Source organism: Athene noctua, chromosome 4 (genome assembly GCF_965140245.1).
Source record: "Athene noctua chromosome 4, bAthNoc1.hap1.1, whole genome shotgun sequence".
Classification (NCBI taxonomy): Eukaryota; Metazoa; Chordata; class Aves; order Strigiformes; family Strigidae; genus Athene; species Athene noctua.
Window position 1 is genome coordinate 26,756,954 of NC_134040.1, and position 26,526 is coordinate 26,783,479.

Genomic DNA, 26,526 nt, shown 5'->3' on the forward strand with positions numbered 1-26,526 from the left:
TTGTTACTTACATTTGCTTCACCAAAAATAATAAATTATCTCCTGCTAGATACTGGGTCTGTATGACCCAAGGTGAGAAGTGCTATTGCAGTGTCTTTTGCAGAGCTATGGCATGCAGCTGGTGAGAGCCTGACCTACCAGCCAGCACTACTTCCAACCAGCCTCATTCCTCTCTGCAAGCTCATTTCTGGGTTGGGGCACCGGTTCAGGAGCTGGGATTGAGAGTCTGTCACTGGGGCAGATCTCCTGCTGTCCTCCCCTTGCCCCAGTGTTTGCTTCCAGCATGGCCAGGAGGATGCCAGGAGAGAGGGAGGCAGCTGGGAGCGCCTCACCGCCCTGGCCACGCTCAGCCATAACCACAGTGCATTTAGGGGAAAGGTAAGGTGTTTCTTCACACCTTGCTTCTCTCAGGACCGAAGGCAATGGCATGTTGGAACAATGTCACTCCTAGATACAAACAAGTGAGGGCAATGCAGCCAGTATAAATAAACAAATAGAAGCACAGAGGGGAAGAAAAATTGCACCTTTTGGATTTGCTGTTATCCTTCATATGCACTTTTGACAGATGCTATTACAAAGGATGCTACTGTTCAGTTATTGATTGAATCCCAGTTACTGAGCTCATTTCTAGTTCTTGGCTGATGGCACTTTATTGATAGGTTGAATACAATTCATTTGGTTGTGGTTAATTAAATCTTCAGTGTCAACATTTTCTTACAGTGCTAAGCCCACAAAAAACCGTGCACCGGGCAGAGTGGTGATGAATATAAGCCTCTGGGATCACATCGTGTGTGAGCCTGAAATTCCAGGCTATGAGTCAGTCTGCAGATTGTGTGGCAGAGCCTGCAGTGATCTTTTGCAAAAAATGGCACATGGATTAACACTTGCTGAAATTTCATTTTCATCAGTGTGTTGGTCAACGTTTTGGGTGTCAGCATCTTGCTGATTGCATTCTATCTTAAGGAACAGAAAAAAAAGTGGTAGCTCACAGCTCCTTTGGCATGCAGATCTCCCACCCATGATACTGTATCTCTGAGGGGGAGAAATGAAGGAGAGATGGATTTATATGGAGGAGTTGCCCCTGTTTAAACAAAGCAGCCTCGATTCCTGTGCTTCTACAACCAGCAAAGCTGCTGGTGAGTATTCTAAGGGAATTTATTTTCAGTGAGCAAATAGTATAACGTGGCCCATGCCCTAGGTTAGTGCCATATGGGGATAAGCCAACACATGTCTGTTTAGTCCCGGAGGCTCTGTTCCTTCCACACTGTAACTGGAAATGGAGGCAAGGGGCTTACATTGCCTTAATTCTGCTAAAATCCCTCCCTTGCCATCTGGGCCCATATGAAGTGCTATATGCAAGGAAGAAGAAGATAAATGATGTTCCAGAGAAGGTAAAAGGAATTCTGCATGGCCTCTTTAAAAACCCTTATCACTGGGAAACAGATTTCTAGAAATGAAAATTTCTACTGATTTTCTTCCAGTTGAGTGAAGAAGGAGATGGTGGGACTACAGCAGTCACTCAAAAAGAGGTTTCATCCCTTCACATTATTGGTGACATTCTGTTAGAAACTTGTGTCTCCGAGGTCTTTTGTGCTTTGTGACTAAAATGCAAAAGCAATATCCAAGTTAAATGCCTGCATTTCTAACCTAAAGAAAAACAATACAGTGCTCAGTCATGCAAATTAACTTATCAGTCAGAAACCACTGAGTTGTCCAGGATATCAGATTATGATTTCAGACAACTTCTTTTAACTTAATGAGTCTGCATTCTTCATTAATGCAAATTAGCATAATTCCACTACAGTCAAGGTAGCTGTACTATTTGAGACATGTTCTTATACCATGCTTATCATCTGAGGACTTTACAGCAGAGCTTTAAGCAATGTGACTAATATTAGGAATAAGTTGCTTTTATCCCCTCTGAGACAAAACCTAAAAATGCTACAGCAGTTAATACAACTTTAAAAATGCAGATAGAATTTATAAAACTTTTTATGGAAGTCTGTATCACAGACAGTACAGGAATTACAGATCTCAAAAAAAAGTTCATATGAAAACATACCCTAATTCCCTGCAGCCACAGAAAGAAAACTCACAGCTTCCAACTATACACATTTGAGCACACATTTGACAAAATTGTTATGCTTTTGTGCATGTAAGTGTGCACAAAACCTGCAGTATCACATTTGGGTTTTTTTAAAAATTATTTTAAAAAATGCTTTAAATTTTTAAAGTAATTTTTTTAAAATTTCCTAAGCTATAGGAATATCAGAGTGTTTTTTTTCTGATTTATAAGATATATTCCTTGTACTGTGCCACATCAGTGCTCCAATTATAAACCTATAAAACACAGAGGACCAGAATCAGCTGGTCAGTCTCTCCTCCTCAGGGCTTCAGACTTTAAGGCAATGGAATTGCACTGATGTAATATGGTTTAACAAAGTGCTCATCATTACTGCAGTATAAAAGAGGGGGATAATTTTTTTTTTTTTTTCTGGTGGTCTGAAGATAAGCCAGTTAATTTAAACTACTGAGTATAATGTTTCCTGCTATATGTTCTTAAGCACAAGGGCAATAAAAGCTTCACTGTATTGCTGTGAAGGGTGTTTTAATTATTTAGAGGATAAAGGAAGAACTTGGGGTCATTTGTTAATCCAGAAACTTTGCAAAAATTATTTTAGTTTCATAAAACAAAGCACAGAGCTCAATTCTGAGTCTTCCTATGCACAGAAAGAGGGACAAAAAGGGGGTAGAGGACACAGAGAAGAAGGTGCTCTTGACTAAGTCAGTCTTGTCAGGCTAGTTTAACAGGGTTAAGAAACCTTCCTAGTGTAAATAACTGGGAGCACTACATGTGGGTATTATGGCTTCAGAGGGCTTAACCTGCATCCAGCTGGACCCCCAGCCACCATACACCATCATGCAATGCTCCTGCCACGAGCCCTACTGTATTCCTCTGCATCTGGTACCTACAGCCATGGATAGCTGAGGGAAAGGCCTCTTCCCCACAGGTACTGTGGTACCACCGCTCCCTGCAGTGCTCTCCCCTCCAGCTCAGGCACAGATGGGAAGACAGAGCACGTTGTATTCATCCACACATCAGAAAATTAGCACAAAATTTGTTCACCACCTGAATAAAAATATAAACCCAGTGTTATTATTTCAGATTTTGGGGGCTCATGTAGCCCCGTACCCTGTCTGCAACAGTGACCACAAACTGACCCCTACAGAACAGCAAGAGCAGGATGAACATATGTGATCTTTCCTGCAAGTCCTCTTCCAGCCTCCAACCACTTTCAGCTCAGAGGACTCCTTGAGTTTGATGTTTGCCCCGTGTTGGACCTCTCTTCAAAGTACTCGCCCAGTCTTCCCTTGAATGCCTGAAAAAAGTGCTGCAATCATCACACCCTCTGGCAACAAGTTTCACAGATCTAGTATTGGCTGCATGAAGAAATAGCTCTTTTTATCCTGAAAATGACTCCTACAGCCTTGTCTAATAGTTACCGTCTCTGACATTGGAAAAAACAGTGAACAGCTCACCCTCAACCACCCTCTCCACACCACCCTGGGGTTTTATAGACCTGAATCAGTTCACCCCCAGGGTGGTCTCTTTGCCTGAACCTGAGCCTACTCAGACAAAAGCTGAGTATCACACGTATGTTTTGGCTGCTCTTTCCAAGGGATTAGGGAATTTACTAAAATGTTCTTGTTGCCCAGGCTCCCAGTACATCTTCACCACAAAACTTCACCTCACGCTCACTGGCTGGACATTGAATGTACTGAGTGTAACAGTCCCACAAAGCCAGTGATCCCAAATATAACCACCAGTGTGTGAGCGCTGAATTCCCACAATTGCTCTCATCTTGGTACTTGGTGAAGTAACAAAGATCCTACTTTACTTGGTGTACTAAACTTGGGCTATTAAAGCTAAGATCCCCTCATTATTATTATAAGCACTCACTAGGTTTTAATTATACTACCTGACATCATGTCTCCCTTCCATCGCATCATTCTGCCACATTTTCATTTGGCTTATGGCTTTCTTTCAGTTAGCTGTAAGTCAGCCAGGAAGTGGACTGTTTAATGATATGAACATCATCAGCACAGTGAGCACTCATATACTTATTGTTATCTGCACATGTCTGAATGTGATGCTACTGAGAAATAACCCAACTGACTGGACTCTCCGAGTGTTTCAGTTGCCCTCTGAAAACTGAAAGTTCAGGATAAGGTCAGTAGATCTTTTTAAATGCTGGCTTACGAAGGAACAACTTATAATACTTTGTGCTTTTGCTATTTAAACTTCCCTCTGTAATGGGAATTCTGCCTGATCTTGCAAGTCTTGTTCAGGCAACATATTTTCAACTAATTTTACATCTATTCATCAGAATGATCAGCTTAAAAAACTTATTTTATGTCTAGCTAGAACATGACCAAATAGGTTTAAATCAGGTACCCTGCATTTGCATGTGCACCATACGGCTACCTGGTTTTCCTCCTGTACTGAGACGGGAGGGCACTTTTTTATGGTTTACAGCAGAGGCAGCTCATCATAACCACATCTGTAAAAAACATCTTGGCCAGCTGTATTCCTTGCAGGTCTATGTGTGCTAAGGCATCCCAAGAGTACATTGTGCCTTGCCAACTAGACAGACATTCCAGGCATCTGCTCCTCTGCTGTGGCAGGGCCACCTTGCTCTGAGCACTGGCATTCTAAAAAAGAGCAGCTGGAGCCAGGAACGAATATATAGAGAATATGAGGACAAATGTATCAAAAACCTCAGGTCAAATGGCAATCATTTAAAGCTGATGTCTAGGCAAGCTCTGAGTATGTTGCAAATTCAGGTCTGGAAGTTGTAGATGCTGAGGGCTTACCTCTCTGCAACTTAAAGAAAAGATGCTGATATTATTTCTCAATTATTTACTTATTTGTTTCTACTGTGTTAAAGATGAGACAGAAGCCAAAAATAATTCCATGGCAGCACCCTCGCTGGGGGTGACTTGGTCAAGCATCACCCTCGATGGAGATGACTTGGTTGGTGTCACTCCTACCGGTACAGTAGTGTGAAAAAGAAAAAGAAAACTCTACAGACACAGCAGAGGAAGATTTTACAGCTGGAAAAGTGCAACAAAGCTATACCCCTGCTAGCCACCACTCACAGTCTTCCCATCCAGTCTCAGCCATGACAATGTTGCTCCTTCCCCCAGAGACCTGCCTGAGGGACAGTGCTAAATATTCCATGTAACACCACACGGGATCCCTGCTGAGAGAGGCTGCTGGAGAATCAACCTGGACGGGAAAATCATTTATGCTCACAGGTGGGCCTTGCATGGCTGTGGCCCTGGTCCCACGGCAGAGTTAATAATTACACGTTTAGCTTATTACACAAACATTCACTCCTGCTTTTTCACTGGTGTCCATTCTTCCGTTTTGTGTTAGCCTGTCCTTTGCTCATTTGGTTTCATGGATGACAGGAGCACAGATCCCATAGGCATCAGCATTCCCTCCCCAGCCTTGCCTACCCTGCAGCAGTGACCCCGTGCTTCCTGGGTTAGGACCTGTATGCTCCTTGAGCAGCCTTTCTTCTGGATTCAAATTACTAAGATCAAAAGTTCAGCAGGTTCAGTCCTCACTTGGTTTGCTAGCATATTTATTTGTTCCAGTGACCTGCCAGGTTTTCAGCAGTCCTACCAGACCCATGAGAAGATCCTCGGTTCTCTTCAGAGCTAGACTGACAAACCGAGGTGCTGCTTTGGAGGGAGAGCAGAGACTGGGGGCTAGTGAAGGATCATGAAACAACGTTTTGAGCCAGCAAGTTACCATTAAAGAATGCAGCCCACTTATGTAGAAAAACTGGGTGCCAACTGCTCACCAGCCCTGTTATTCAAGTTCTGAAGCCTGCAGCAAAGGGCTCCTAGAATTAGGTCTCCCAATCTGGTGGTGAGACACCTCGGATGTCTGCAACAGGTTTGCCTTGGGGTTGTTAAATACCCGCTCCATGTGATTGGGCTAATTAAAAGTTTTTAAAACAAATCCCTGTTTGTGAAGGTATAAAAGCTAAGAGGATTAGTTGTTAGTTAAACTAGACATAACTGAGAAACAAAGTTGTTGCTGTTAATTCTTAGAAATGCTACCCTAGTGCGTGCAGGTGAAAGGAGTGGATAACAAAATTAATTGGTGAAACAAAAGTCTCAGATGACAGTTAAATTAGGTATATTTCATAGAAAAAAGTATCTAACTTGAATATTGCCACATAAGAGGGGAAGATTTTGTTCTATATACATAAGGCAAAACCATCTTTAATTAAAATTGTGTCATCTACTGTATTCTTCTTGTAAAAGAAATGTAGGTATTTTCTATTATTCTACAGATTTATTACCATAGCCCATTAAGCATATAGGTATATACAAATAGCGCCAAAAGTTGGCTAAGAACAATGTAACTCCAAACGTTCATCAGAAGGATTGTCTACTGTTAAACTGAGAAAGTGTTCGAGTCTTATTCATGTTGTACTGACCAACTGGGAAGTCAATGACTCTCAATGACTTTCCACCCTGTCCTTCCAGGGGGTCTCCATTATAAAGAATTGGCTTCTTTCGTGTTTCCATGGGAATCAGAAGTCAACTGTTTTCTTCCACCAATAGGGAACTGCTCACTGCTTCCAGTAAGGATAGATTAGGGAAAATGGAATTTAGATCTACAGCATATTTGTGCTGAACAAATGTTCCCTCCCTACCAAAAACCCAACAAAAATAGGCCATTAGAGCCTCAAGACTCTCCCTCTGAAAACACACTTGTATGTCCACTCAGAAATTCCTGACATTATTCCCAGCGAGACTTCAACAGCAGCCAGCAGACCTCACCCTCAGCATCTGCTGTTACCTGTCATTTTGCCTTGTTTAACTGCTGCTTCCCGGGCAGACATCCCATGGATCCCAGGGTTTTATCTTGATGGTTCCATTCTCCCCTACCAGCCTCATTCTATAACACTTGCTAATACTGGTAGCACTAATTATATTTTTATTTGAATGTAAATACTTTGCTTGGGGACATAATAAGCATACACCTGATTTTGGAGCCTCTGAAAGAAGGATGTTGTGCTGATCAGTGCCAATAAGGAAGGGGGAGATGTAAGAACTACCCCTACAGAAGGAAGTTAAATCACGTTAGCGAGCGTTCCTGGGTCCTGGAAACCAATTGCACCCTTTAAAGACCAGAACAGCCCCCGACCCACTTTGGACCCATGTCATTTGAATACCAGTTACCCAAACCAGAGGGCAGATACTGCTCTCCCCAGGGACAGGCTGGGGGTAAGAATGAACTCTGGATCATTCCTAACACACAGTTTGGGTGCAGCCATACGGTTTTGGCGGGCAAGACAGCATCCTTCTCTCGAGGCAATCAGCCTCCGTGCCAGGGAGCAATTCTGGGCATGTTTAATTTACTAGCAATGATGTATCTAATGGAGAAGAGAGATAGAAAACCAAATCCCTTCTTTAACAACCAAAATAAAGAAATCTGTTACATCTGGAAATATTGAGGCAGATGATCAAATAATTATCACTGCAACAAGTTTGTACTGCCTGCAGCTAGAAGAACTGCTCTTTATGGAAGCAGGAATGTGGTTGAGCCTGCAAAAATGCAGTAAGGGATCTATACCTAATATTTTTGGATGATCTGTGCATGTCACAGGTAAGTTTCCATGGAGCTGAAAAAGCATTCAGAATTGAAATTCCATGTAAAAACTCCCTACTCAGACCAGCTGAGGATGGCTTTGTCAAGTGCCGGTGCCACATCTTTACTCCTTCTTGGAAGGTGAAAGTATCAAAAGTAAAGGTGTGTAAACAACCTTTTGTCTTTCTATCACAAGTTGACCCTTGAAACAACAATAACAAAGATTCTTTTTCTTCAATTTTCTCAACAAAACAACAAAAAATCAATTTCAGTTTGATTTTTTTTCTGTAGTGCTTCTTTAAAATTTCTTACAATTCCACATAAGGTGCTCCAAATTGAAAAGCAGAAATATTTTCATTCAAATTTTTATTTTTACAAAGAACAGATTGTTTTGCAAACTTGACCCAAATGTACAAATAGTTTTATTTTTACAAAATGTTCACTGTTTGGTAAGTGTGCTGTTTACAACTTTTTTTCCCCAGCTGGAATCCTGAAGAGCTTGCATATTGTAAGGAAAAAAAAGTACAGGTATGGATTTCTATGTTGATGTTTCATCATATGTGTGGGCTGATGCTGGCTGTAGGTATGAAATACAAATTTACTATATACAGAACTTGCTGATCTAGTAGGATTAAATAACACATCTCCTGGCCCTTTTACAGAAGGATGATTCAAGCAATCCGTAGGTTCCTAGGCTGCTGCACAAGATCACAGCCTGATCACACGTGTATGATGGCATAAATAGATGAATAATAGCAACTGCATTTTCAGTCCCACCCACATTTCATCTTATTTTTTAAAATCATGTAACACCTACACACAATGCTTGGCTAAGGCTGACAAACACAGAGTAAAGAAAATCAATATATTTTTTTCTCTGTGTGTGTATGTCAGGAGGAAATAATAGCTGGTGTTTCTTTTTCCTTTTTTTTTTTTTTTCTTTTAAGGAAATAAATCTGAGAAAACAGCAGGCAGGTGGTGAAAGTCATTAGTTTCCATGAGATTTCAAAAGGTAAATCCTTGCACAAGTGCATGTGGGATTGTACTAGAGTGGGAGACAGCTGACCTGCTCTAAAATACTGCTGCCTGGCTTCCTAGTTGGGCTGCGGTTGGCTCCAGCAACCACCATGACCTTGCCTCTTTTGAGAGCTGGAAGAATATTGCCCTTGACTTGAAAGGAGGCAGAATCAAGCCCTACCCAGAAAGTTTCATACGCTACGTGTCCTATGTGCGTGCCAGCATTATGCAACGGGGTGAAAAATGAAAACCTGTCAGGCACAGAACTGGTGCACTCAAGGACATACTGTTATTTGTTTCACAGCTTTGCCACTCTTAACAGGGATTAACAATGCGCCATTGATAGCTGCCATGATAAAGTCAACCAAAACGCCTCATTTTTTAACTCTCAGAACATGATCTAAACTTTTGAGGGAAAATTGTTGGCTTGGCCTCAAGGTTTTATTTAAAAAAAAAACAAAAAAAAACACAACAAAAAAAACCCTGAGAAAACATTTACTTTTTCCAGCCTTTCTCCAATTTTCCCCTCCTTTGTCCCCCAGTTAACACAGCAGCAGATTGAATTCACCTCCCAATTCCTTTATTTATTTTTTTTTTTCAACCAAGTTGGTAGGCATTGTAAGTCGCCAACCTTTGCTTTCTGGAAATTCTTTGGTGTATTACTGCATAGCAGAGTGGTGTGACAAGGATAAAGAGATTAGAAGTAATTTCATATAACTCCTTCTTCTGTCAAAATCTGCAGAGGGCTTTTGCTGGTAACTCAGTGTTGCTGAAATTCTTCATTAAAAGCTTTCAATATATGAGCAGGAAATCTCTAAGCAGTAAGACAGGGAGTAACCAAAACAGAGGGAGAGGAGGAATATTAAATCAAAGTCTGAACAGAGAGAAAATACAAATGGAAAAAAACCTGCTCAAGTACACCAGTAATAATGCATGTTATCTCCAAGGGGGTTGACGCCAATTCAGCTTTGAAAGCCAGAAAATCACGTGCTGAATTTCACCAGTTTCAAGTAATGAGGCATAACCAGTGCAGACACAGGCTCTCCTTGCCACGATTAGACAGCCAAGGTGGCTGTGAGCTGCTGCTAGATGGTCACAACTGCAAGCTGCCTAGGCTTACACAAAATTCAGCCAGTATGTTGTACCAGCACACTGTATATACAGCCCACACAGACAAAATCTGGTGAGCAGATGAGGAGCTTTTCCCAGTAAGGTGGTCAGGTATGACCCCCAGTTTGTCAGTGTGGGAAGGCAGGAGGGAAGCACAAGGAGAAGAGGAATTAAATATGATCTGGCCTACACAGCTGGGCCAGTTGATGCTTGCACTGCAGACCTGACCAAAGCTTTGAAGATGTAAGGAGGGCGGCTTGCATTCTCTGCCATCTTCCCATTAAATGAACAGATGAATGGACAGACATGAAATGATAATGACAGTCCTGCACTTTTTGAAAAGTTACCATCATGTGTTATAAAGCTGTCGTCATGCATTGCGGGTCCTCCTCAAAGCTGGTGACCTTGCAGAAGAACAAAGTGCCGACCAGCATGGACGCAGGTGCGTGAAAGGGAACATATCACTACCATACAGGTTAGAAGAAGTTTAAACGCTGTGTCCCCTATTAGAGGGGTGCAAAGCTCTTCTTCTGCTTTTTGTTTGGGGTCCTTTTCTCTGTTCAAGAATCATCCACCCACTAGTTTTCATAAGCATGTTCACAACTCAGGCTTGCTCAGTGAAGACTGCAGCATGATCCACTGCATTTCAGCCCACTCAGGACAGCAGATTTCATCCTTATCTTCTGCTGTTTGCTATGTGTAAGGCAGGTTGCTCTGAGTGCTTTGTTTCTGACTCTGGATTTCAAGCTGGTTGACCCACAGCTGCCTTTCCCTCAAGTGTCTGTGGTACCCAGTACAATGGGCATCTTTCATTTGTTCGCTTCTGCTTTAGAACAATATATTAAAAGAACAGAATCTTTTCCAGTTCACACTAGGTGGGACATTTAATGCATTCAGGCTCTGATCCTGTACCTTTCAAGTCACAGAGGCTTTTGGGATGGCTCTAGTGGGGTGAAGCAGTCCCTTGCACAGCTGTGCCTCAACCCTAGCATGTCTGAAGACAAAGTGCAAAGCAGAGACACAGCACTGTGTGGTGTGCACAGTCCCATCATCTCAGTCTCATATCAATCTCCTGTTCCTCACCTTAAACCAGCTTAACTGCAGGTAACTATCACTTGCAATTATGATCCCCTAGGAAAAGGAGAGCCTAATACCCTAAAGCACAGGGTGGATTGCTACCTTTGACTCCTGCTTTTACAAGACAGTTTTATTAAAGAGGTCTCTAAAAGAGGTGGAATGTGGTAGTCAGAGCCATGCTGGACATATTCCCTAAGGGAGGAAATGTTTAACACTAGGAGACCTAGCAAGGGTAATATCCTGGTCCTCAGCACTCTCTGCACTATTTGTCTTCCATAATGTCTTCCTTCTTTATCCCTCTATCTTTTCTTATCATGCTAAGGACACCAGCCTCATTTATCATTTTCACAAGATGTTTTTTTCAGCTGCAACAGTGTCAGTGAAAGAAGGTAGCCCTGCAAGATACTGGTCACCAGGCCTGCTGAGCCAGGCTCACCAGCTCTCCAGCCTACCAGCAGGGATGCATGTGGGACCGTTGCATCCAGAACCATCCTGAAACCAGCCCCTAAGCCAGGGCAATTCAAACCGTGGGTGGCTCCCGCCCATGAGAAGCCAGTGTTCGCTCCTACCTCTTTTACCCCATGGACAAACAGGGGTGTGGATAAAACACAGAAACAGACCATGGCACAGAAGAGACATACTGGGATTCCCCCTTCCCAGACCAAAACCTAATCAGCCATTAGTCACGAGGATGCCTCTTCTTGTGGGTTCTCCTCCTGGCCCCACACAGCTTCCCAGCTATGCAGTGGCAGGGGGCTGGCATCTCTCCACGCCAGCTGCTTGCCTCTGAACATGTACCCCGACACAGGCTCTCTGGTCCAGAAGGGACTGAAGCACTGCGGTGCTTTTCCCGGGTACCCTCCAACCTGACAGGCAGTACCACCACCCTCACTCCCATGTTTCACTAGGTGAAGATGCCAGCCCAGGACTGGATGGATGCTGCAGACCCGTGCATGAGACAGTGAGCCCTGTAATGTGCCCATCCCCCCTGAGAAGTGCCTGAGGTTCCCTGGAGCACCTGATACTGGGGAGGTAGATGCTGCAAATTGGATCCCATACTGCACTGGATCCTCCTGGGAGGGTTCTCCCACCTGGGAGATGGTGGCCTCCTTCACTCACCATGCAGTGCAAAGGGTGGCCCTGCTCCAGCAGAGAAGCTGGGCTTGAGCACCAATGGTGGCTGCTGTCCCCACCACTCTCCCATAGACATTGGAGGGGATGTGGTGCCTGATGCACTGCGAGAAAGGGGAACTCATAGCTAAGGCAGATAAACAGACTCTTGATTACTGCTTTCTGTCTTCACTCTGCACATGGATCCTGTGTATCATTGGCCAAGTCATTTAAACCAAGACTTGTACAGATGGTCACTGACTGCATGTTCCTTATTTTTGGGTGGGAACATTTTCTGGTCTGCAACTTGTTTGCAGAAGCAAAGAGCACTTAGAGCTGGAAGTGAACTCACTGGGAAATGCACTTTGAAAATGTGGATCTTAAGCAAAACTAAGTTTTCTGAAAAATAGAGTCATAAGGCAAGAAGTGTGACTGACTCATACTGGTAGCTGAAGTGCAAATTAAAAAAAAAAAAAAGAGGCAATTTATTTTGCCCCAAGGCAAACATTGCACTTCTGGATTCTCTATCCCATTTTAATTGTTAAATTTAGTCAAATTTTTAAATGAAATGTCATTCTAAAGCAAAAAAATGTGGTTGCATTATTTCAAAAATGTGGCAATAATACTTCAACTTATTTGCATATGTTTATTTCTGATCATCCAAAATAACCTCTTAGCTTGACATAAATCTATAGCTTGTTAACCCTAAAGCACATTTTTCAACGAAAATGACCTTTAACTAAAAAAGCTCACCTGTGCTTGGCCCTGGCTAAACTGTACAGTCAAAACCATGGTAAACTTCTTAATTTATATTGTGTCCCTACAGTTTTTAGTAAACAAATATCAAATGGTTGTTGTGCAGATTATCTCACTACTGTTTGTAAGTATTTAAATACTATAGAGATGAACACCATTAAAAAGCCAAAGAGTAATAAATCTCTCTTCAGAGCAAAACAATGCAAGAGCATGAACCATTTACGTCCTGAACAGCAGAAGAAAAAAAAAAAAAAAAAAATTGTTCACTGACCACCCTCCTTTTCACACATGATATATGGCAAGGATCCTACAAAAAACCTCAACAGCACTGAACGTGTCAAAAAGACAGGATCATACTATAATAATACATAACAGAATACAAATTAGGATTGTTTGGACTATAAATCTGGCACTATCTGAATTACACACTTCATATTTTTTTTTTAATAGGATATATCTGAGTCCTGTTTCCTAGGATATATCTGAGTCCTGTTTCCTAATCTTGTATGGTTTTCTTTTTTGGATGAAAACTGAAACCCAATCCCAAATTCCATCATGTGTCATCTTACTGACGCATGTGTCACCCGGAGGGGTAGCACATGAGATTTACCGCGTGGACTTCTGCTCCACGAAATAACTGAGTAAATCACAGAGGCAGGGCAGCAGCCCGGCCGGGCATTTGCTGGCAGCAGCAGTTAAAGAAGGATAAGGCAGGAGGGGGGGGCTCCTTCCAGCTTTCCAAGGGAAAGGTAGTGCTGAGAAAAGTCACAGGTTCACATTCCCAAGCACTCTGGCTCAGATGATCTGCCCCATCATCCCCTCTTGCCCTTGTCTCATACCAGTGCCCCAGGCTCACACCATTACCTCCCTCCCGTCATTACCTCTCACCCCGAGTGCCCCTGCCTGGCGGGCTCCACTCAGATCCCCCCATATCAGACCTTGCTCCCAAATGTGCTGTCTCCCTGCAGCAGCCACCAGTTCTCAGTCCCTTCCATTTGAGTTACCCCCTCAAATCCTTCTTTTCCATCAGCCTTCTGACTCTCCATCAGCTTTTCCAGGCAGGTTGTCCTCTCTCTCCTTCTTCCTTCTCTCTCTTTTCTCCTCTTGCTCCTAATCTAACCTGCTCCTTACAGCCTCAAGCTCCAGTACCTGTTTCTTTCTATCCTTTACCTTTAGATGCTCTGTACACTGCTCTTGAACTCAGGGGCACAGAGCCTAACAGCCTTGTACCAGACCTGCAACTAAAGTCCTCCTCAGACTGGAGCATACACAGTGTGGGCAGTGGTTTCTGGGACTAGGATGTTAAAAGTTGAAATTTCCATAAATACGTGGGAACTGATATTCAAAGGTTTATATCCTGCTTAAATCTGGGTACCTCTGCAGAAGAGTCTCTTCCCTGCTAATGGTCAGGTCACTGCCCTAGGAAGAGGTTGCGCAAGTTTGAAAAAAAAAAGCAAATTCTCTAACTTTGATTTTCAGAAACGGTCAAATTTTAGGTTAAGCAGCTCTTGGGCCTCTATCCAGGCAAATGCAGAACAATTCATATGGCTCAGGTGGACATTTTGTCATGCAATGTTTCAATCCAAGGATTTAAAGCTTCACAAAATTATAAGCAAATGAAAATAGTCTCCTACTAAAAAATGCAGGGTATCCTTATTAATCAGAGCTTCTCTATCTTCTTCCTTTTACATCTGCTCGTACAACGGGAACTTCTGGATGCAAAGTTTCATGCACCAGGAGCGGTTACGGTCCCAGATCTCTGTGAGTTATATTGCATGCAGAGGTTTTTTTTCCGGAGAGGGCTACAACAGTTGTATCTATTTACTAATATTAAAGCCACAGGCCCTTTAGCAGTGCATTTCAAACTGCTTTTCCAAAAGCAGTGATCTGAAGCAGAAAGCTGGGAACTGTCACAACCAGCGCTCTGGGGACTCCTGAATCTCCCCTGGCCCCGGGTTTCACAACAAGCGCTGTGCACCCTCTCCAGCAGCAGGACTTTGCTTTTGCTTCACAGGGGCACAACTGGAGCACAAAATGCAACCTGCTGGGCAGCTCGCTACTTCCCTTGATGGCTTGTACCATTGGTGATTAGAGATGTATGTAGCACCAGCAGCACTCCCCAAAGGCCCCCTACACCTAGGGCTGGGGGGCAGCTGAGGGCAGTGTAGGAAGATGAGCTGTGGTAGGGAGCCCAAGGGCTGCCAGAGGTTGGGTTAGGTGTCCAGATGATCAGCACCTTCTCTCATCCCTTCCCAGGGCTCTCGCAGCACAACTGTCCAACCCTATAAAAATGGAGGTATAAACCAAACACAGGAAAACCCCCTGAAATTTGCTATATCTCCCCAGAGATTTGCCATAGCAGAACCTGCTGCAAGACCTCATAACCTAATAGGATGTTCATCTATACCAGCAGAGACCAGTAACCACAAAATAGATATCCACAGCAACCAGAAACAACCCACTGGATCGTACTGTTGTTAACTCGTTCGTGCCATTTTCTGTGGCAAGGCAGGGACGTGAACCCAGGTTTCCTAAGCTTTATACTGGTGCCTTTCCTGCAAAACCAGCCATTCATATACTTTTTGCTTCTTGCCTGGCTTGTTCTACACCTTATTGCACATATATATACGCAATAGTATGTGTGAACTCAGAAGAAACCTTTATTTAATAGTGATTGACATTTGCAAGCGCTTTAAGAATGCAATGATTTTGGCATCAGTTACTTTCCAGGTAAGGATTAACAAACCAATGAGTTAACAATCAACTGTTCTTTGTTTAAAACAGGCTGCATTTCAAAATGGAGGCAGCTTTCAGATTTTTTGCAGAAAGATTGTGCTTTGATTTGGAAATAGGGAAGCACAGCAAGGATTGCAACACAAAACAGATAAGATTAGACTAACAGGAAATGTGATAGAAATGGTTTGAATCTATAGAAGGAGCAGTAAAATGCTGTTCATCTCACATCATTCATGTTACAGTGCTTGTTTTAGGAGACACATAGGCAGTGCCCCCTAGTCAGAGGTAAGGCAGAAGCTAAGCCCTTCCTGCGTTTTAGCATCATGGCTGGAACCCAGATATGAACAATGTAGAAATGCAGTGAAAATGGAAGCCTGGTTCCTTCGCCTTGCATGTCATTCAGAGCTCCTATTGTTGGTGGGAAGGAGGTTCATCCCTTCTGCTTTTCCATGGCACCAGCATCTCTGCATCCAGCTAGGCAGCCCTCTGAACTACTTCTGGCATGTGTATGCCCTGGCACTCTGCAGACCCCTTGCTCAGCAACCCCTCACTTTGCATCTCCCCAAACAGGCATCCTGCTCCAGGATCCCCAGCCATGGATCCAAACTCCCTGATGGACACAGGGAGAGCAAGCGGAGCGCATGAAGGCCCCAGAAACTGGCACCCATGCCAGAAGGTGAAGGCAGACATCATAGGATGAGGAAACAATGAGTCAGTGATAGGTGCTGCATGCTGACTGTTGTATTGCACTGTATGGATCAGTCTGGCCACCAAGGAGTTCAGTCCTGTGGTTTTGGCCGAGTTTTGCTTTGAATCCAAAACTCAGAAAGGAACTTGCACAACAACGAATATCAAGCTTATCTAATCCTTTTTGCACCGGCCTTCGCTCTGGAAAGGGTTTGTCCAACCCATTTGTGGGTATTCCAAGGGCACGACTACACACATGGAGTGAGATAACCTCCTATCTGTCCTGTGGTAGCATGATTACAACTCCCAAACTGCAGCAGGATCCTTTCTGATTACTTTAGAGTACAAGAAAAAAAGAACATACAGTTGCCTACATATTAAAAACACAACGGTGCATCCAAAGATAGTATAAACTTGCATCCCAGCTTACAGCTCCCATTGCAGTCTGTGCCTCGGGTGCCCATAGCACTGACAGAGAGCTGTGATCTTTAACTGATTTGCACTATTACCAGTATGAAGCTTTATTGCAAATCTAACCTGCTAGCCTTACGGATACATGGTATTTTTCCTAAAACTAAGTTTATTACTCTGCCCATAGGTAGATCACACCATCAGCAGTTTTGCTTTCATTTTGTTTGGAGACCCTGTGTTTTTACACAGTTTATTTATTTAGAAAAGACTGTTGTGTCTATTGGAAAATATAGAGATGCTTCATGCTAGAAGCAGCTTGCATGCCTATCACCTCTTGTATGTATGTGGTATGTTCTTTAACAGCATGTCTCCTATGGCATTCCTCAAGAGTACATTTCTAGTGTTTCAAAAGAGGAGAGGAAAAAAAAGACATATTTCCTATTTATTGTTGGGGGAACTATGGCACAGTGAGGAAAAATGATCCTGTCAAGTTCATCCACCTAAACCAGAAGCAAAGGTGGTAACTAAACACTGACAGCTGACTGATGGTTCTTTGAGAATTATAAATCCACCACTGAGACTGATTTTTGTTGATACCTGCTGTGCATATACAGAGAAGCCTACATCTGTTTAGAAGAAGCAAGGTATTCCCCAAACAGCTGCAAAGTCAAACTTACCAAAGCCTTGTTCTCTGCACCTATAAGTGCACAGAGCACTTTTACTGACTTCACTGAAGTCAGTGACCACTGATACCAGTGTAGGAGAAAGGCTACTATTTGCACAAGGAGTGCAATAACATATAAATATATTTTTATATATTTATAGAGTTTATATATTTATATAAATATGTAATATAATTTCCTTTTCCTTTCTCCTTTTTTTAAAAAAAAAAACCAAACCCAAACCTCAGCAATCTAAAGATGAAAATGCCAGGATCTGGCTCAGATTTCAGCATGTTTAGTAAAGCCACAAGCTGAGACTGGTCTAACAGGCTCAGCTCTCTGCTGTGTTGCTTTACAGGTGAGATGGACACCACAACAGTGCCAACAGCCTCCTCACAGGAACCCCACAGCCCAGGGGCTAGCAGGATCATGGGTAACACACCTCTCGAATCCCCACTGTGTTTTAATGGTGTTTCTTGTCCTGCCCGCATACCACCACAAAACCATCTTTGGGAGATGACAGAAATCAAAAAAAGCCACAGTTAAAACTCCAGATAAAGTTGTAATTAGAGGGGGGAAAAAAGCCCTGGAACTGCTCCATAAGCAAAAGAGCCATTTGCCCTGGACTTTTCTCATTCTGATGAGAAAGCCAACAGCTAAGGCCACCAGTGCCTCCAGTTCAGCAGTACTTAACTGCATTTACTCAGGGCTTCTGGCAGTTCATTCCACATCCTTCAGAGCTGTAGGTTTTATACAGTGCCCCATATATCAACCACACAGTGAGCTGATAAACTTTCCTGAGGCAGGTGGCCATGGGAATGGCCTGGAATTTGCACAGGAATTTCAACAGGAATTTTCTTACTGAGACTCATAAGGTCAGCAGACAGTAAAAACTACAATTGTTTGTCGGTCTGTCTTGCTGCTTACCAGGAATGTAAGCTGGCAGATGAATACCTGCAGAAAATCAAAATTTTCAAGAGAAACAAAAATTGAACATGGGAAGACATGGTCTCCGATCTTCTCAGCACCTCAAGTAAGAACCTGCAAACACCTGTGGTAAAACACAGGTCAGAGAAAAGACCTTCCAATATCAGGAAGGGCTCCAGGGGCTGCAGGCTGGCATGTTACAAGGCAGCGAGGAGCAGAGCAGCCACAGACGTGTTCAGGAGCCGCTGCTTGCCTTGGACCGCATTCCCACCGACCACACGCCACAGGAGACAAAGCACCCTCCTGGCATACCAGACACCCCTTGCTACCCCCGTGGCGCTTCGGAGGATTTATTCAGCACATGTACAGTCTGACCTGTGACTCACACAGGTAAGACAAGACTTGGAACTTCAGTATGTGGAAGAAGCACGTAGAAGCCTTTTTGATTATTATTGCTCAGTACAATTAACTTCTATGAAAATCACTATTTTTTTCTTCCTTGCAGGACAACCATGGCCTATTTGGACCATGGCCAGGTCAAAGCTTGCTCCCGGGCCCTGGGGCTGTGCAGCACCACTGGGTACATCTGCAGACGCCCTGGGCCTGGGTGCTCAGGGTGAGGAGACAACCTTGTCAGCAGCATCTCCTCTCACTGTTTACTTCATAAACACTTAGTAAGACACCACACATGGCAGCAACAATAGGCACGTTCAGATCTTCTCAATCCAACCTGAGGTGCCTCCAGCTTCCCATCCACCAAACGCATGCACTCAGCAAGTCAGATAAGGTGGGTCTTGCCCTCTACATGAGCCCAAGAAGCCAAGGAGAGAGTCAGTCTTCAAGAGCCACAGACTGTACTGCAATCTCAAAAGTCTGAAATATACCCACCCATAATATCTATGTCTGCTTGCAGCTTTACCTACGACTATGCTGTGAGCTTCAGACACCTTATTAATGCTATCTTTAATGAGAATACTAGTGACAGTGAAACACTCCCTGTAAGGAGTAGCACTCACATTAGGATGTGGGTACCAGTGTGTGAACTCTGGTGAAATTGCAGTATCCACAGCCAACAGAAATTTTACTGCCAGAAGCATGCACATGACATGGACATGACCTAAAGTCATGTTAATAATGTGAATATTTTATTAAGGCAAGTTGATTGTGCTCTTTTGTTGTAAAACCATCTTGAGGACATGTCCCTGTGTACACATGCGTGTTTGACTATCTTCCCTCCTTGCCTTTGGTGTCTTTTTTCCCAGCTCTGGCTCTTCCTCCCTCCCCAACCAGTCCTCACGCCCTCTTTCTCACTCCAGCAGAGCCCAGCTTTAAAGACCTCAGTTAGCCACACACTCTTCATACTTCCTCCCTCCAGGTCCTGAAATCTTGTTGCTTCACATCAAGGCTTTCAAATTGTAATGAAGCATCTCTGTCTCAAATTTTCCCTAATTGGGATCAGACTATACTCAGTGAGTTGATTTTCCCCTCCCTTTCTCCCTTCTCTTCCCCCTTACATCCACCCCTCCTTTCCCATTTACTCCCTTCCCAGCCCTGCAGACACCTCCCCTTCAGTCAAGTCCACCACATTCCTCTTCCGGTTTTGATTCTCCATTTTTCTCTTCTCCCTGTTGCTGATTTATGCTGATGACCCATATCACCCCCTCATCATGCTGTGTCCATTTCACCTATTCCCTTCCTCTGCTGCCCTGATCCTTTTCTTTTACTGATAAAAAAAAGACCGTTTATTTGGCATGCACTGCTCAGACTCCAGGCTCTCCACTTCTGAATTTTTCCTGCCCTGACCTTCAAGTGGTCCCATTCAGCACCATCCATTAGCCTCCCCATTATGTCCCACCATTCAGCCTTTCTGTGATTTCCACTCCATCAACCCTGATGACTTCTCTTTTGCTTTTAACCCTCGTCTTTCTACCAATTGCAAATTCTCCCTATACTTCAACTTCCTTCGATTTGCTTTCCCATAATATGTAGCCCAGATGATACCCCTCACCCACTTTTTCTGCTGTCTTCTGAAAGACTGTCTGCTGAAAGCCTAGCCACTGCTTCCAGCTCATCATGGATAAAACAGAGTCCCTAATACCCCACTCTCAAGGAATACCCAAAATCTCTTTTCACTCCTTTCCACAGCAACAATTACTGCTTTGTTTGCAGGCACGGCACAGTTTTAATTGGGCAGCCTTGCTTTCAAGGTACAGCTAAGATCTGTTGATGTTTTCCACTTACTCATCAAAGGCATTGCCTGTTCTATCTGCCAAAACCCTTTCCCAGGATCTCACCCTTGCATTAGCTCAGTAATGGCGACATCCTTTTCTCTGCTTTCATAATTGCAATCTCGAGCCACTGTTTCATCTTCCAAATACTACTACAAGGGTCATTTTTGTAGCCTGATGCTTCCAGTGTGCCACTCATTTTTGTGCTTCTGTTGACCAGCTCTCCATTCTCTAATAAATAAAATTAAAAGTGTCCTTACACACAACACTTGCACAGGCAGGCAGAGCTGAATGGCAAATGGGCATTTTGCTGCCTTTTGCAGCTTTTGAACATCCCTTTATACTTCCCATCAAACACCTTTCTGTTTTCCCACATAATTCCTCCCTGGGACTACCTCCCTGGTCACAACTGCAGAGAAACTTTGCTCATCTCTCCTAAATTCCTACCAAAATCTCTCCTTTGCTGCTAAAATAGTACAACAGTGGCCAGGCTTCCAGAGTGCTGTGCCTGCTCTGTACGCAGCTGACCCATCTCACCATTTCCTTGTGCTCCACCCCATGTCTAGCCCAGTTCTTGCCTCTTGCTGGGTATTTCATGCATAAAACCTGCATGTCAGTGAGAGTCCTTCCACTCCGCCTGTGAAGCAGATACACACACAGCAGCAACACCCGAGTCAGGAATCCCAGGCCTATGACAGTGCAATAATTAATAACGTCTTTCATGTTACCGAGAACTCAACTTGCCAAGGCTGAACCTACACCCTGACTTGTGGTGGAGCCTATTAAGTTTCCCCGATAACAGACAGAAATGCAGAGGCAGAATTTCAGTTTTTTTCAAAGACAGAACTCAAGCACATCCATTGTGTATTCAAAAGGCCAAAACATGAATGCAGACTCTGAGCTGCATCACTTGTGGTGGTGCTTCTCCAAGAATAAATCTCCCAGTGGCTCTCACTGGCAAATAGGACAGAGCATTTCAGTTGTCAGTGACAGATTAAGCCATGCCCACTTCGGAAACAGTTAAAAGTTACTGTCGTGTCATGATTCTTGGTCAAGGATTCTTGTGTGTTTGTAGTTTCTTTCCATCTTGTGACAAATAAGCCCCATCTGTGCTGATTTAGTCTCAGCTTTATGACCTAACTAGGTAAAAGATAACATTCAGACTCTAAGTATATTTTGTAGAATGTACTCTTAAAATATATCAAAAACCTCTCTCTTCAAATGAAATTTTGCTTGTGATCATAGCAAAGGAAAGACTGGAAAGGACAAAAATGCCTCAAATATCAGGTAGTCAGCTTTGCAGTTACTAAGAAGTTGCTTTGCTCTGTTGAGTTTATTGTGTCACCAAAACCCTACCAGCCATTGCTGTACAAAGCCTGCATTGTCTCAGCAAGGCCACTGAGATGTTCCTGATCTTGGCAAGAGCTAGGTGTACCCAGAAGCATTTTATTGAAGAAAAGAAATTACAACAGCAGAAAGAAATATTATTTTAGGCCTCTTACTGGAAAGACAAAGGTCAAAGTCCTTCCTTCTGATAAAGAGCACAGAAAAATATCTTGTCCGTTATCCAACAGGATCCATTTTACAACCTTGAAAATTGCACCTAAAAATCCCCACATGAAACAAATTTCAAAGTGGCTTAACATCAATATAAGGAGGATTTGTGGGTTTAAGTCATCAGTAATTTGGAGATCACAACCTCCTGATGAAAGAGACAACTACATATACCCATACACAGGCATGGAGGTAGTACCTACATAGTTAGTCAGATCTGCTTCCTTGCTACAAAGCAAACCTGATCTTTACATTTATCTAAGTAACTGATTTCTTATCTTCAACAGGAACAGGATCTGGCAACATTTCTTCACAAAGAGCACATATTTTCCCCTATTAAATTTCTCAATAAATCAGAGCAATTCTGATCTGGGAAACCATGCACAGATGATCAGAGCCAGCGGTTTGAATGAAAAAGCCAAGATTATATTATTGCTTCACCTGTAAGTGTAGTATAACATCTGCTGGAGCGTCATTCTAATAGTGCTGTGGGCTCCTACAGTAAACCAACTTACATACCCACTCCAGAGTAACCCCTGGATCTTCTTCTCTAGCTGTAGGATATGAATGCATTTTGAATATGTCATTGCCAAGCCAGTGAGTAGGACTTCAGTATACAACTAAAACCATAAAAAACAATTTCACTAGTTGTCAGAGCCAGTAATAAGCCTACAACGGTAGAAGTAAGAATTGCCATTTATGTTGCTGGGATTAAATAGTTTTAATCAGCCACCAAAAAAGCATTTCCAACTTTTTACCCAAGCAATCTTAATTTTCACAGGGGGAAACAGCTGACAGTGGAAAAAATATATCCACAAGCAAAAGCAAACCCCTCTGCCTTCTGTCAGATGTTCTCACAGCTTTTTCAGAAGAGCATGTAGCATTTCACAGAGTGGTAGCAAAGGAGCAAGGGGGCTCTGCCACGTGGAGGAAGCCAAGACCCCAAAACATGGGCAACCCCAAAAGCAGACCTCCATGCTGAGGAGAGCCCTGCTGAAGCCAGCCAGGCATGGTCTGCATAACGTCAAGGTTTCAGACCAAACCACCATCAAGACAGTATTCTCTGAAGGATCTGCCATCTCTGGTGCTTATATTAAATACTTTTATTCAAAGTTTTTCAGCATTTTTTTTTTATCTGGTGTATTGAAGGCAGCACATTCCTTTACTTTCTAAAACTTCAAACAAAGATTTCTCATCCCAGACCACCACAAGGACACACAGAAATAATTATCAACTGTATTTACATGCCAGCCAACTCTAAATATTTCCCTAATGACACTTGGGGCCTGGAGCCTGTGTCTCAGAAGAAGTCGGTACCCAAAAGGAGGAAAGGGAGCCAGGGTCTCCCCAGGCAGGAAGACAAGGTGGGAGCACCTGACCTCAGCTCCTGGTGGGATGCACGGCTTTATAACAAGGCAGGAGAAAAAACTCTCCCAGGACAGGAATATGCAGGGAAGTGGGAGAGAGAGAACAAATGGGCAAGAAGAGTGTTTGTCTTTTCATTTATCTCACAGACAGCCGTTTGTTAGCCTTTAGCACGCATGCTACGAGTCTGCCGAACACCAAACAGCGGTGTATTCCCAGCATTAACTCTGTTTCCTCTCCAAGACAGAGTGTTGCCTTCCAGTTTTCCAGCTTTATACCAGGCTCTGCTTAACACCAGGGCAACCTCTCACCCCCCACGGCCTGGCACCTGCGGCGCGGGCGCGCAGCCTGCCGGCAATCCCGCTGGCAGCCGGCCTGCGCCCAGCCGCTCGCCACCTCCTCCATTGCGAAAGACACCTAGTTCCCCCTCTCACTTCATGTGATCTCAGCTCGACTGGTAAAGAATAATTGCAGGCTTGTCCAAATTATCATTTGCAAAGTCTAGGAGGCACGTAAAGGTACCAATATTCAATTTGTGTTAGCCTCAGGCAGCTCTTTTCAGGCTGGTCTTACACTCCTGCCCTCTGCCAGGTCAACCCAGTTGAGCTGCTAAAATTTAGGAAGGATTTTGTGACCTGTTAGATTCCAGCCCGTCTTTAACTATTATAATACTTTGGCTTTAGCTCAAAGTTTTGTTTTAAATTCCTAAGAAGAAGTGAGCTGTACAGCTTTCCTTCTTAAAAAAAAAAAAAAAAAAAAAAATCACCTATTTCTTTTAACATGAATAAGGATTCCCTGGTATTTCTCATCTAATCACATATACCTCAGAGTGAAGGAGATGCTTCACCTCCTGATCAATACGTGTATTTTAAACAGTCATCAGAAACTTTTCCCAGATAAGGTCCAATTCTTATGCTAATGTCTGTAACAGAGTGGCAGACAGCAGCCTATCTCGGGGCCTTCTCATCACCTCTCTGTCACTTGTGCCGCTGCTCAGCATTCTGCACCAACTACACTATTTCAAATGTTGAAAAAGAAACAGCCATACAAACAAAATACTCCTTCCAAAATTTACTTCAAAGACATTAGACATATCACGCTGTGGTTTTTATTTGTCAGGGAGAAACATACATCTTCTAATTTAAAACTCTCAGATCTGCAGATCACTTCCTTATTTAATACCTGCTTCTGCCCCTCATCTGTCATCTTTCCTCAGAATCACCAGAAATCTGTCACTTGGAGTCACCAAAACTTCACCAAGAATCTTTGCAACGCGCTCCGTTTGCCTTTTCGCCCTAAAAATATTTTTAGATGTATTTTCTAAACGCAATTCTGTCCTCTTGCGTTGTCACCCCAGTCACAGAAGAGTAAACCCTCAGGTAAGGGCAGAGGGAGAACAGACCAAACCGAAAAGCGACGGTACCTACCTGGAGCCCGCCTCAGCGCCCAGCACCATTCGCAGCAATGGCAACGTTTCGGGGCAGCAGCCTAATGCATTTTCCTTTCTACCGCGCTGCTCAGCGAGAGTTGAGCAACTCCTCACCCTGCTGCTTGGAGCAACAGCTCTCCCAGCCTTAACCCTCGCTCCTGGCTCTTTTTTTTTTTTTTTTTTTCTTTCTCTAAACAGAGTTTTTGAGCACTGAAACTTGCAATTAGTACCAGCTAAGCTAAAGCCCCTGCCCTAAGCCCCACATTCCAGGGCGCGGAGCGGGACGCTGAGCTCCGCCGGCACCGCGCAGCTCTTCCCCTCCCAGACCCGACTTTCTGCCGACAAACTCGATAAGGCTGCAGGAGCTCAGGAACACGCACTGAAACTCGGGTAGGGGAAAAATTGGTCTCTCACCCCCAGCCTGGGTGGTTTTTTTTTTTTATCCTCCCGCCCCCCACCCCCTCCTCCCTTTCTCTCCGCACTCACAGTAGCAAGGTTGTCTTTTGACTACTCCCTGCCTTAAACTCACCAAACCAGATTTTTACTCCCAACACCTTCCCGTAAATCTGAACTGAAATTTTACCCTGCTCGCTGAGCCTTGCCTGGCTGAGGGCCAGTACAGCATTCCTGTTGTTTTAAGAGGGCAGATAAAAAGGAAAAAAAAAAATAAAAAAAGAGAGACGGGAAGGAAGGAAGGAAGAAAAGAAAGAGGGAAACCTGAAGAGAGGCAAAGGCTAGAAGGAAGCAAACTTTTAGAGCAGCTTTAATAAAAATGTTGTGGGAGGGAGTGATTCCCTTTTATCTTTAAAGGGCTAAACCGGTGATTGTTTTTTGGCAGTGTCAGTCATGAGAAAATACTCTCCCCAGCTGTCTGCATCCTTCAGGTGGATGGAGATTTGAAAAGAAAATAAACCGCTGGTACTCACCTGAATGATGGCATCGCCGGCGTCAGCATGGCAGGGAGAGGAGCCTACACCTTTGCCTGATCCGGTTTACCCCAAGGCAGCGGTAAAGTTGGTTAAACAAGTGCCACATTTTAACCTTTTCTGACCTAAAGTTACATGTGGTTTCTAGAAAAGGAACAAAAGAGAAACCAGTTTATAAAAAAAGAAAAACAAGCAAAACAAAACAAAAAAACCCAAACCCACCAAAAACACCAAAAAACCCAAAACAAAAACCCAAAAAAACCAACACCCAGCCAAGCCTTCTTTTAACCTCCGGGTGATCCCTCTGACCGTTGTCTGGAAGGTTTAAAGAAACAATGAAGCAAGACTGTAAACTTTCTCACCCCCTTTTACATTACCTGTCTGTGCCTGGCTATGGGCTTTGATGTATTGAAACAAAGCACAAGACCTGTTTATAGTACATGAAACCAACCAACAGAGAGATCTAATTCAGACTTGTGACTAAACAAACTGGAACAGGAAGCACACACCAACAGATTTTTTTTTTTTTAATTTTTTTTTTGGTAAGCAGTAACTCCTGCTTGCATTGTCATGCAACAGTAAAAAAAAAAAAAAAAAAAAAGGAAAACATTTCCAGCTTCATTGTCACTTTTGTTCAAATGCAGGGTTGTGGTTTTTTGTTTGTTTGTTTTTTTTGTTTTTGTTTTTGTTTTTTTTTCTGTAAAGTTTAATACAGGCAATGTTTCATCACGTATATGCAAATATTTAACAGAACAACATTTACCACCAGTAGTGATCTAAAGATCTTATTCATCTATTTGTTTCCCTGTGCAGGACGTTTCTGCAACTGATCAGTATCCCCCTCCCACCAATTAAC

The 26,526-nt window shown here is 43.4% G+C and overlaps 1 protein-coding gene across 4 annotated transcripts in view; it reads right to left on the minus strand.

Moving 5' to 3' along the window:
• Window positions 1-26,202, minus strand: part of RBM47 (RNA binding motif protein 47) — an 81,349-nt gene extending 55,147 nt beyond the window's left edge. For 2 of the 4 annotated variants that reach the window (XM_074904697.1, XM_074904693.1), the window contains exon 1: window positions 24,743-25,162. In XM_074904697.1, coding sequence (XP_074760798.1) covers window positions 24,743-24,771 — 29 coding nt within the window. In that variant the 5' untranslated portion in view covers window positions 24,772-25,162. Of the gene's footprint in view, window positions 1-24,742; window positions 25,163-25,670; window positions 25,970-26,047 lie in introns of those variants that run through there. The other 2 variants (XM_074904696.1, XM_074904695.1) reach the window with 2 other exon arrangements.
• Window positions 26,203-26,526: the final 324 nt, after the last annotated feature.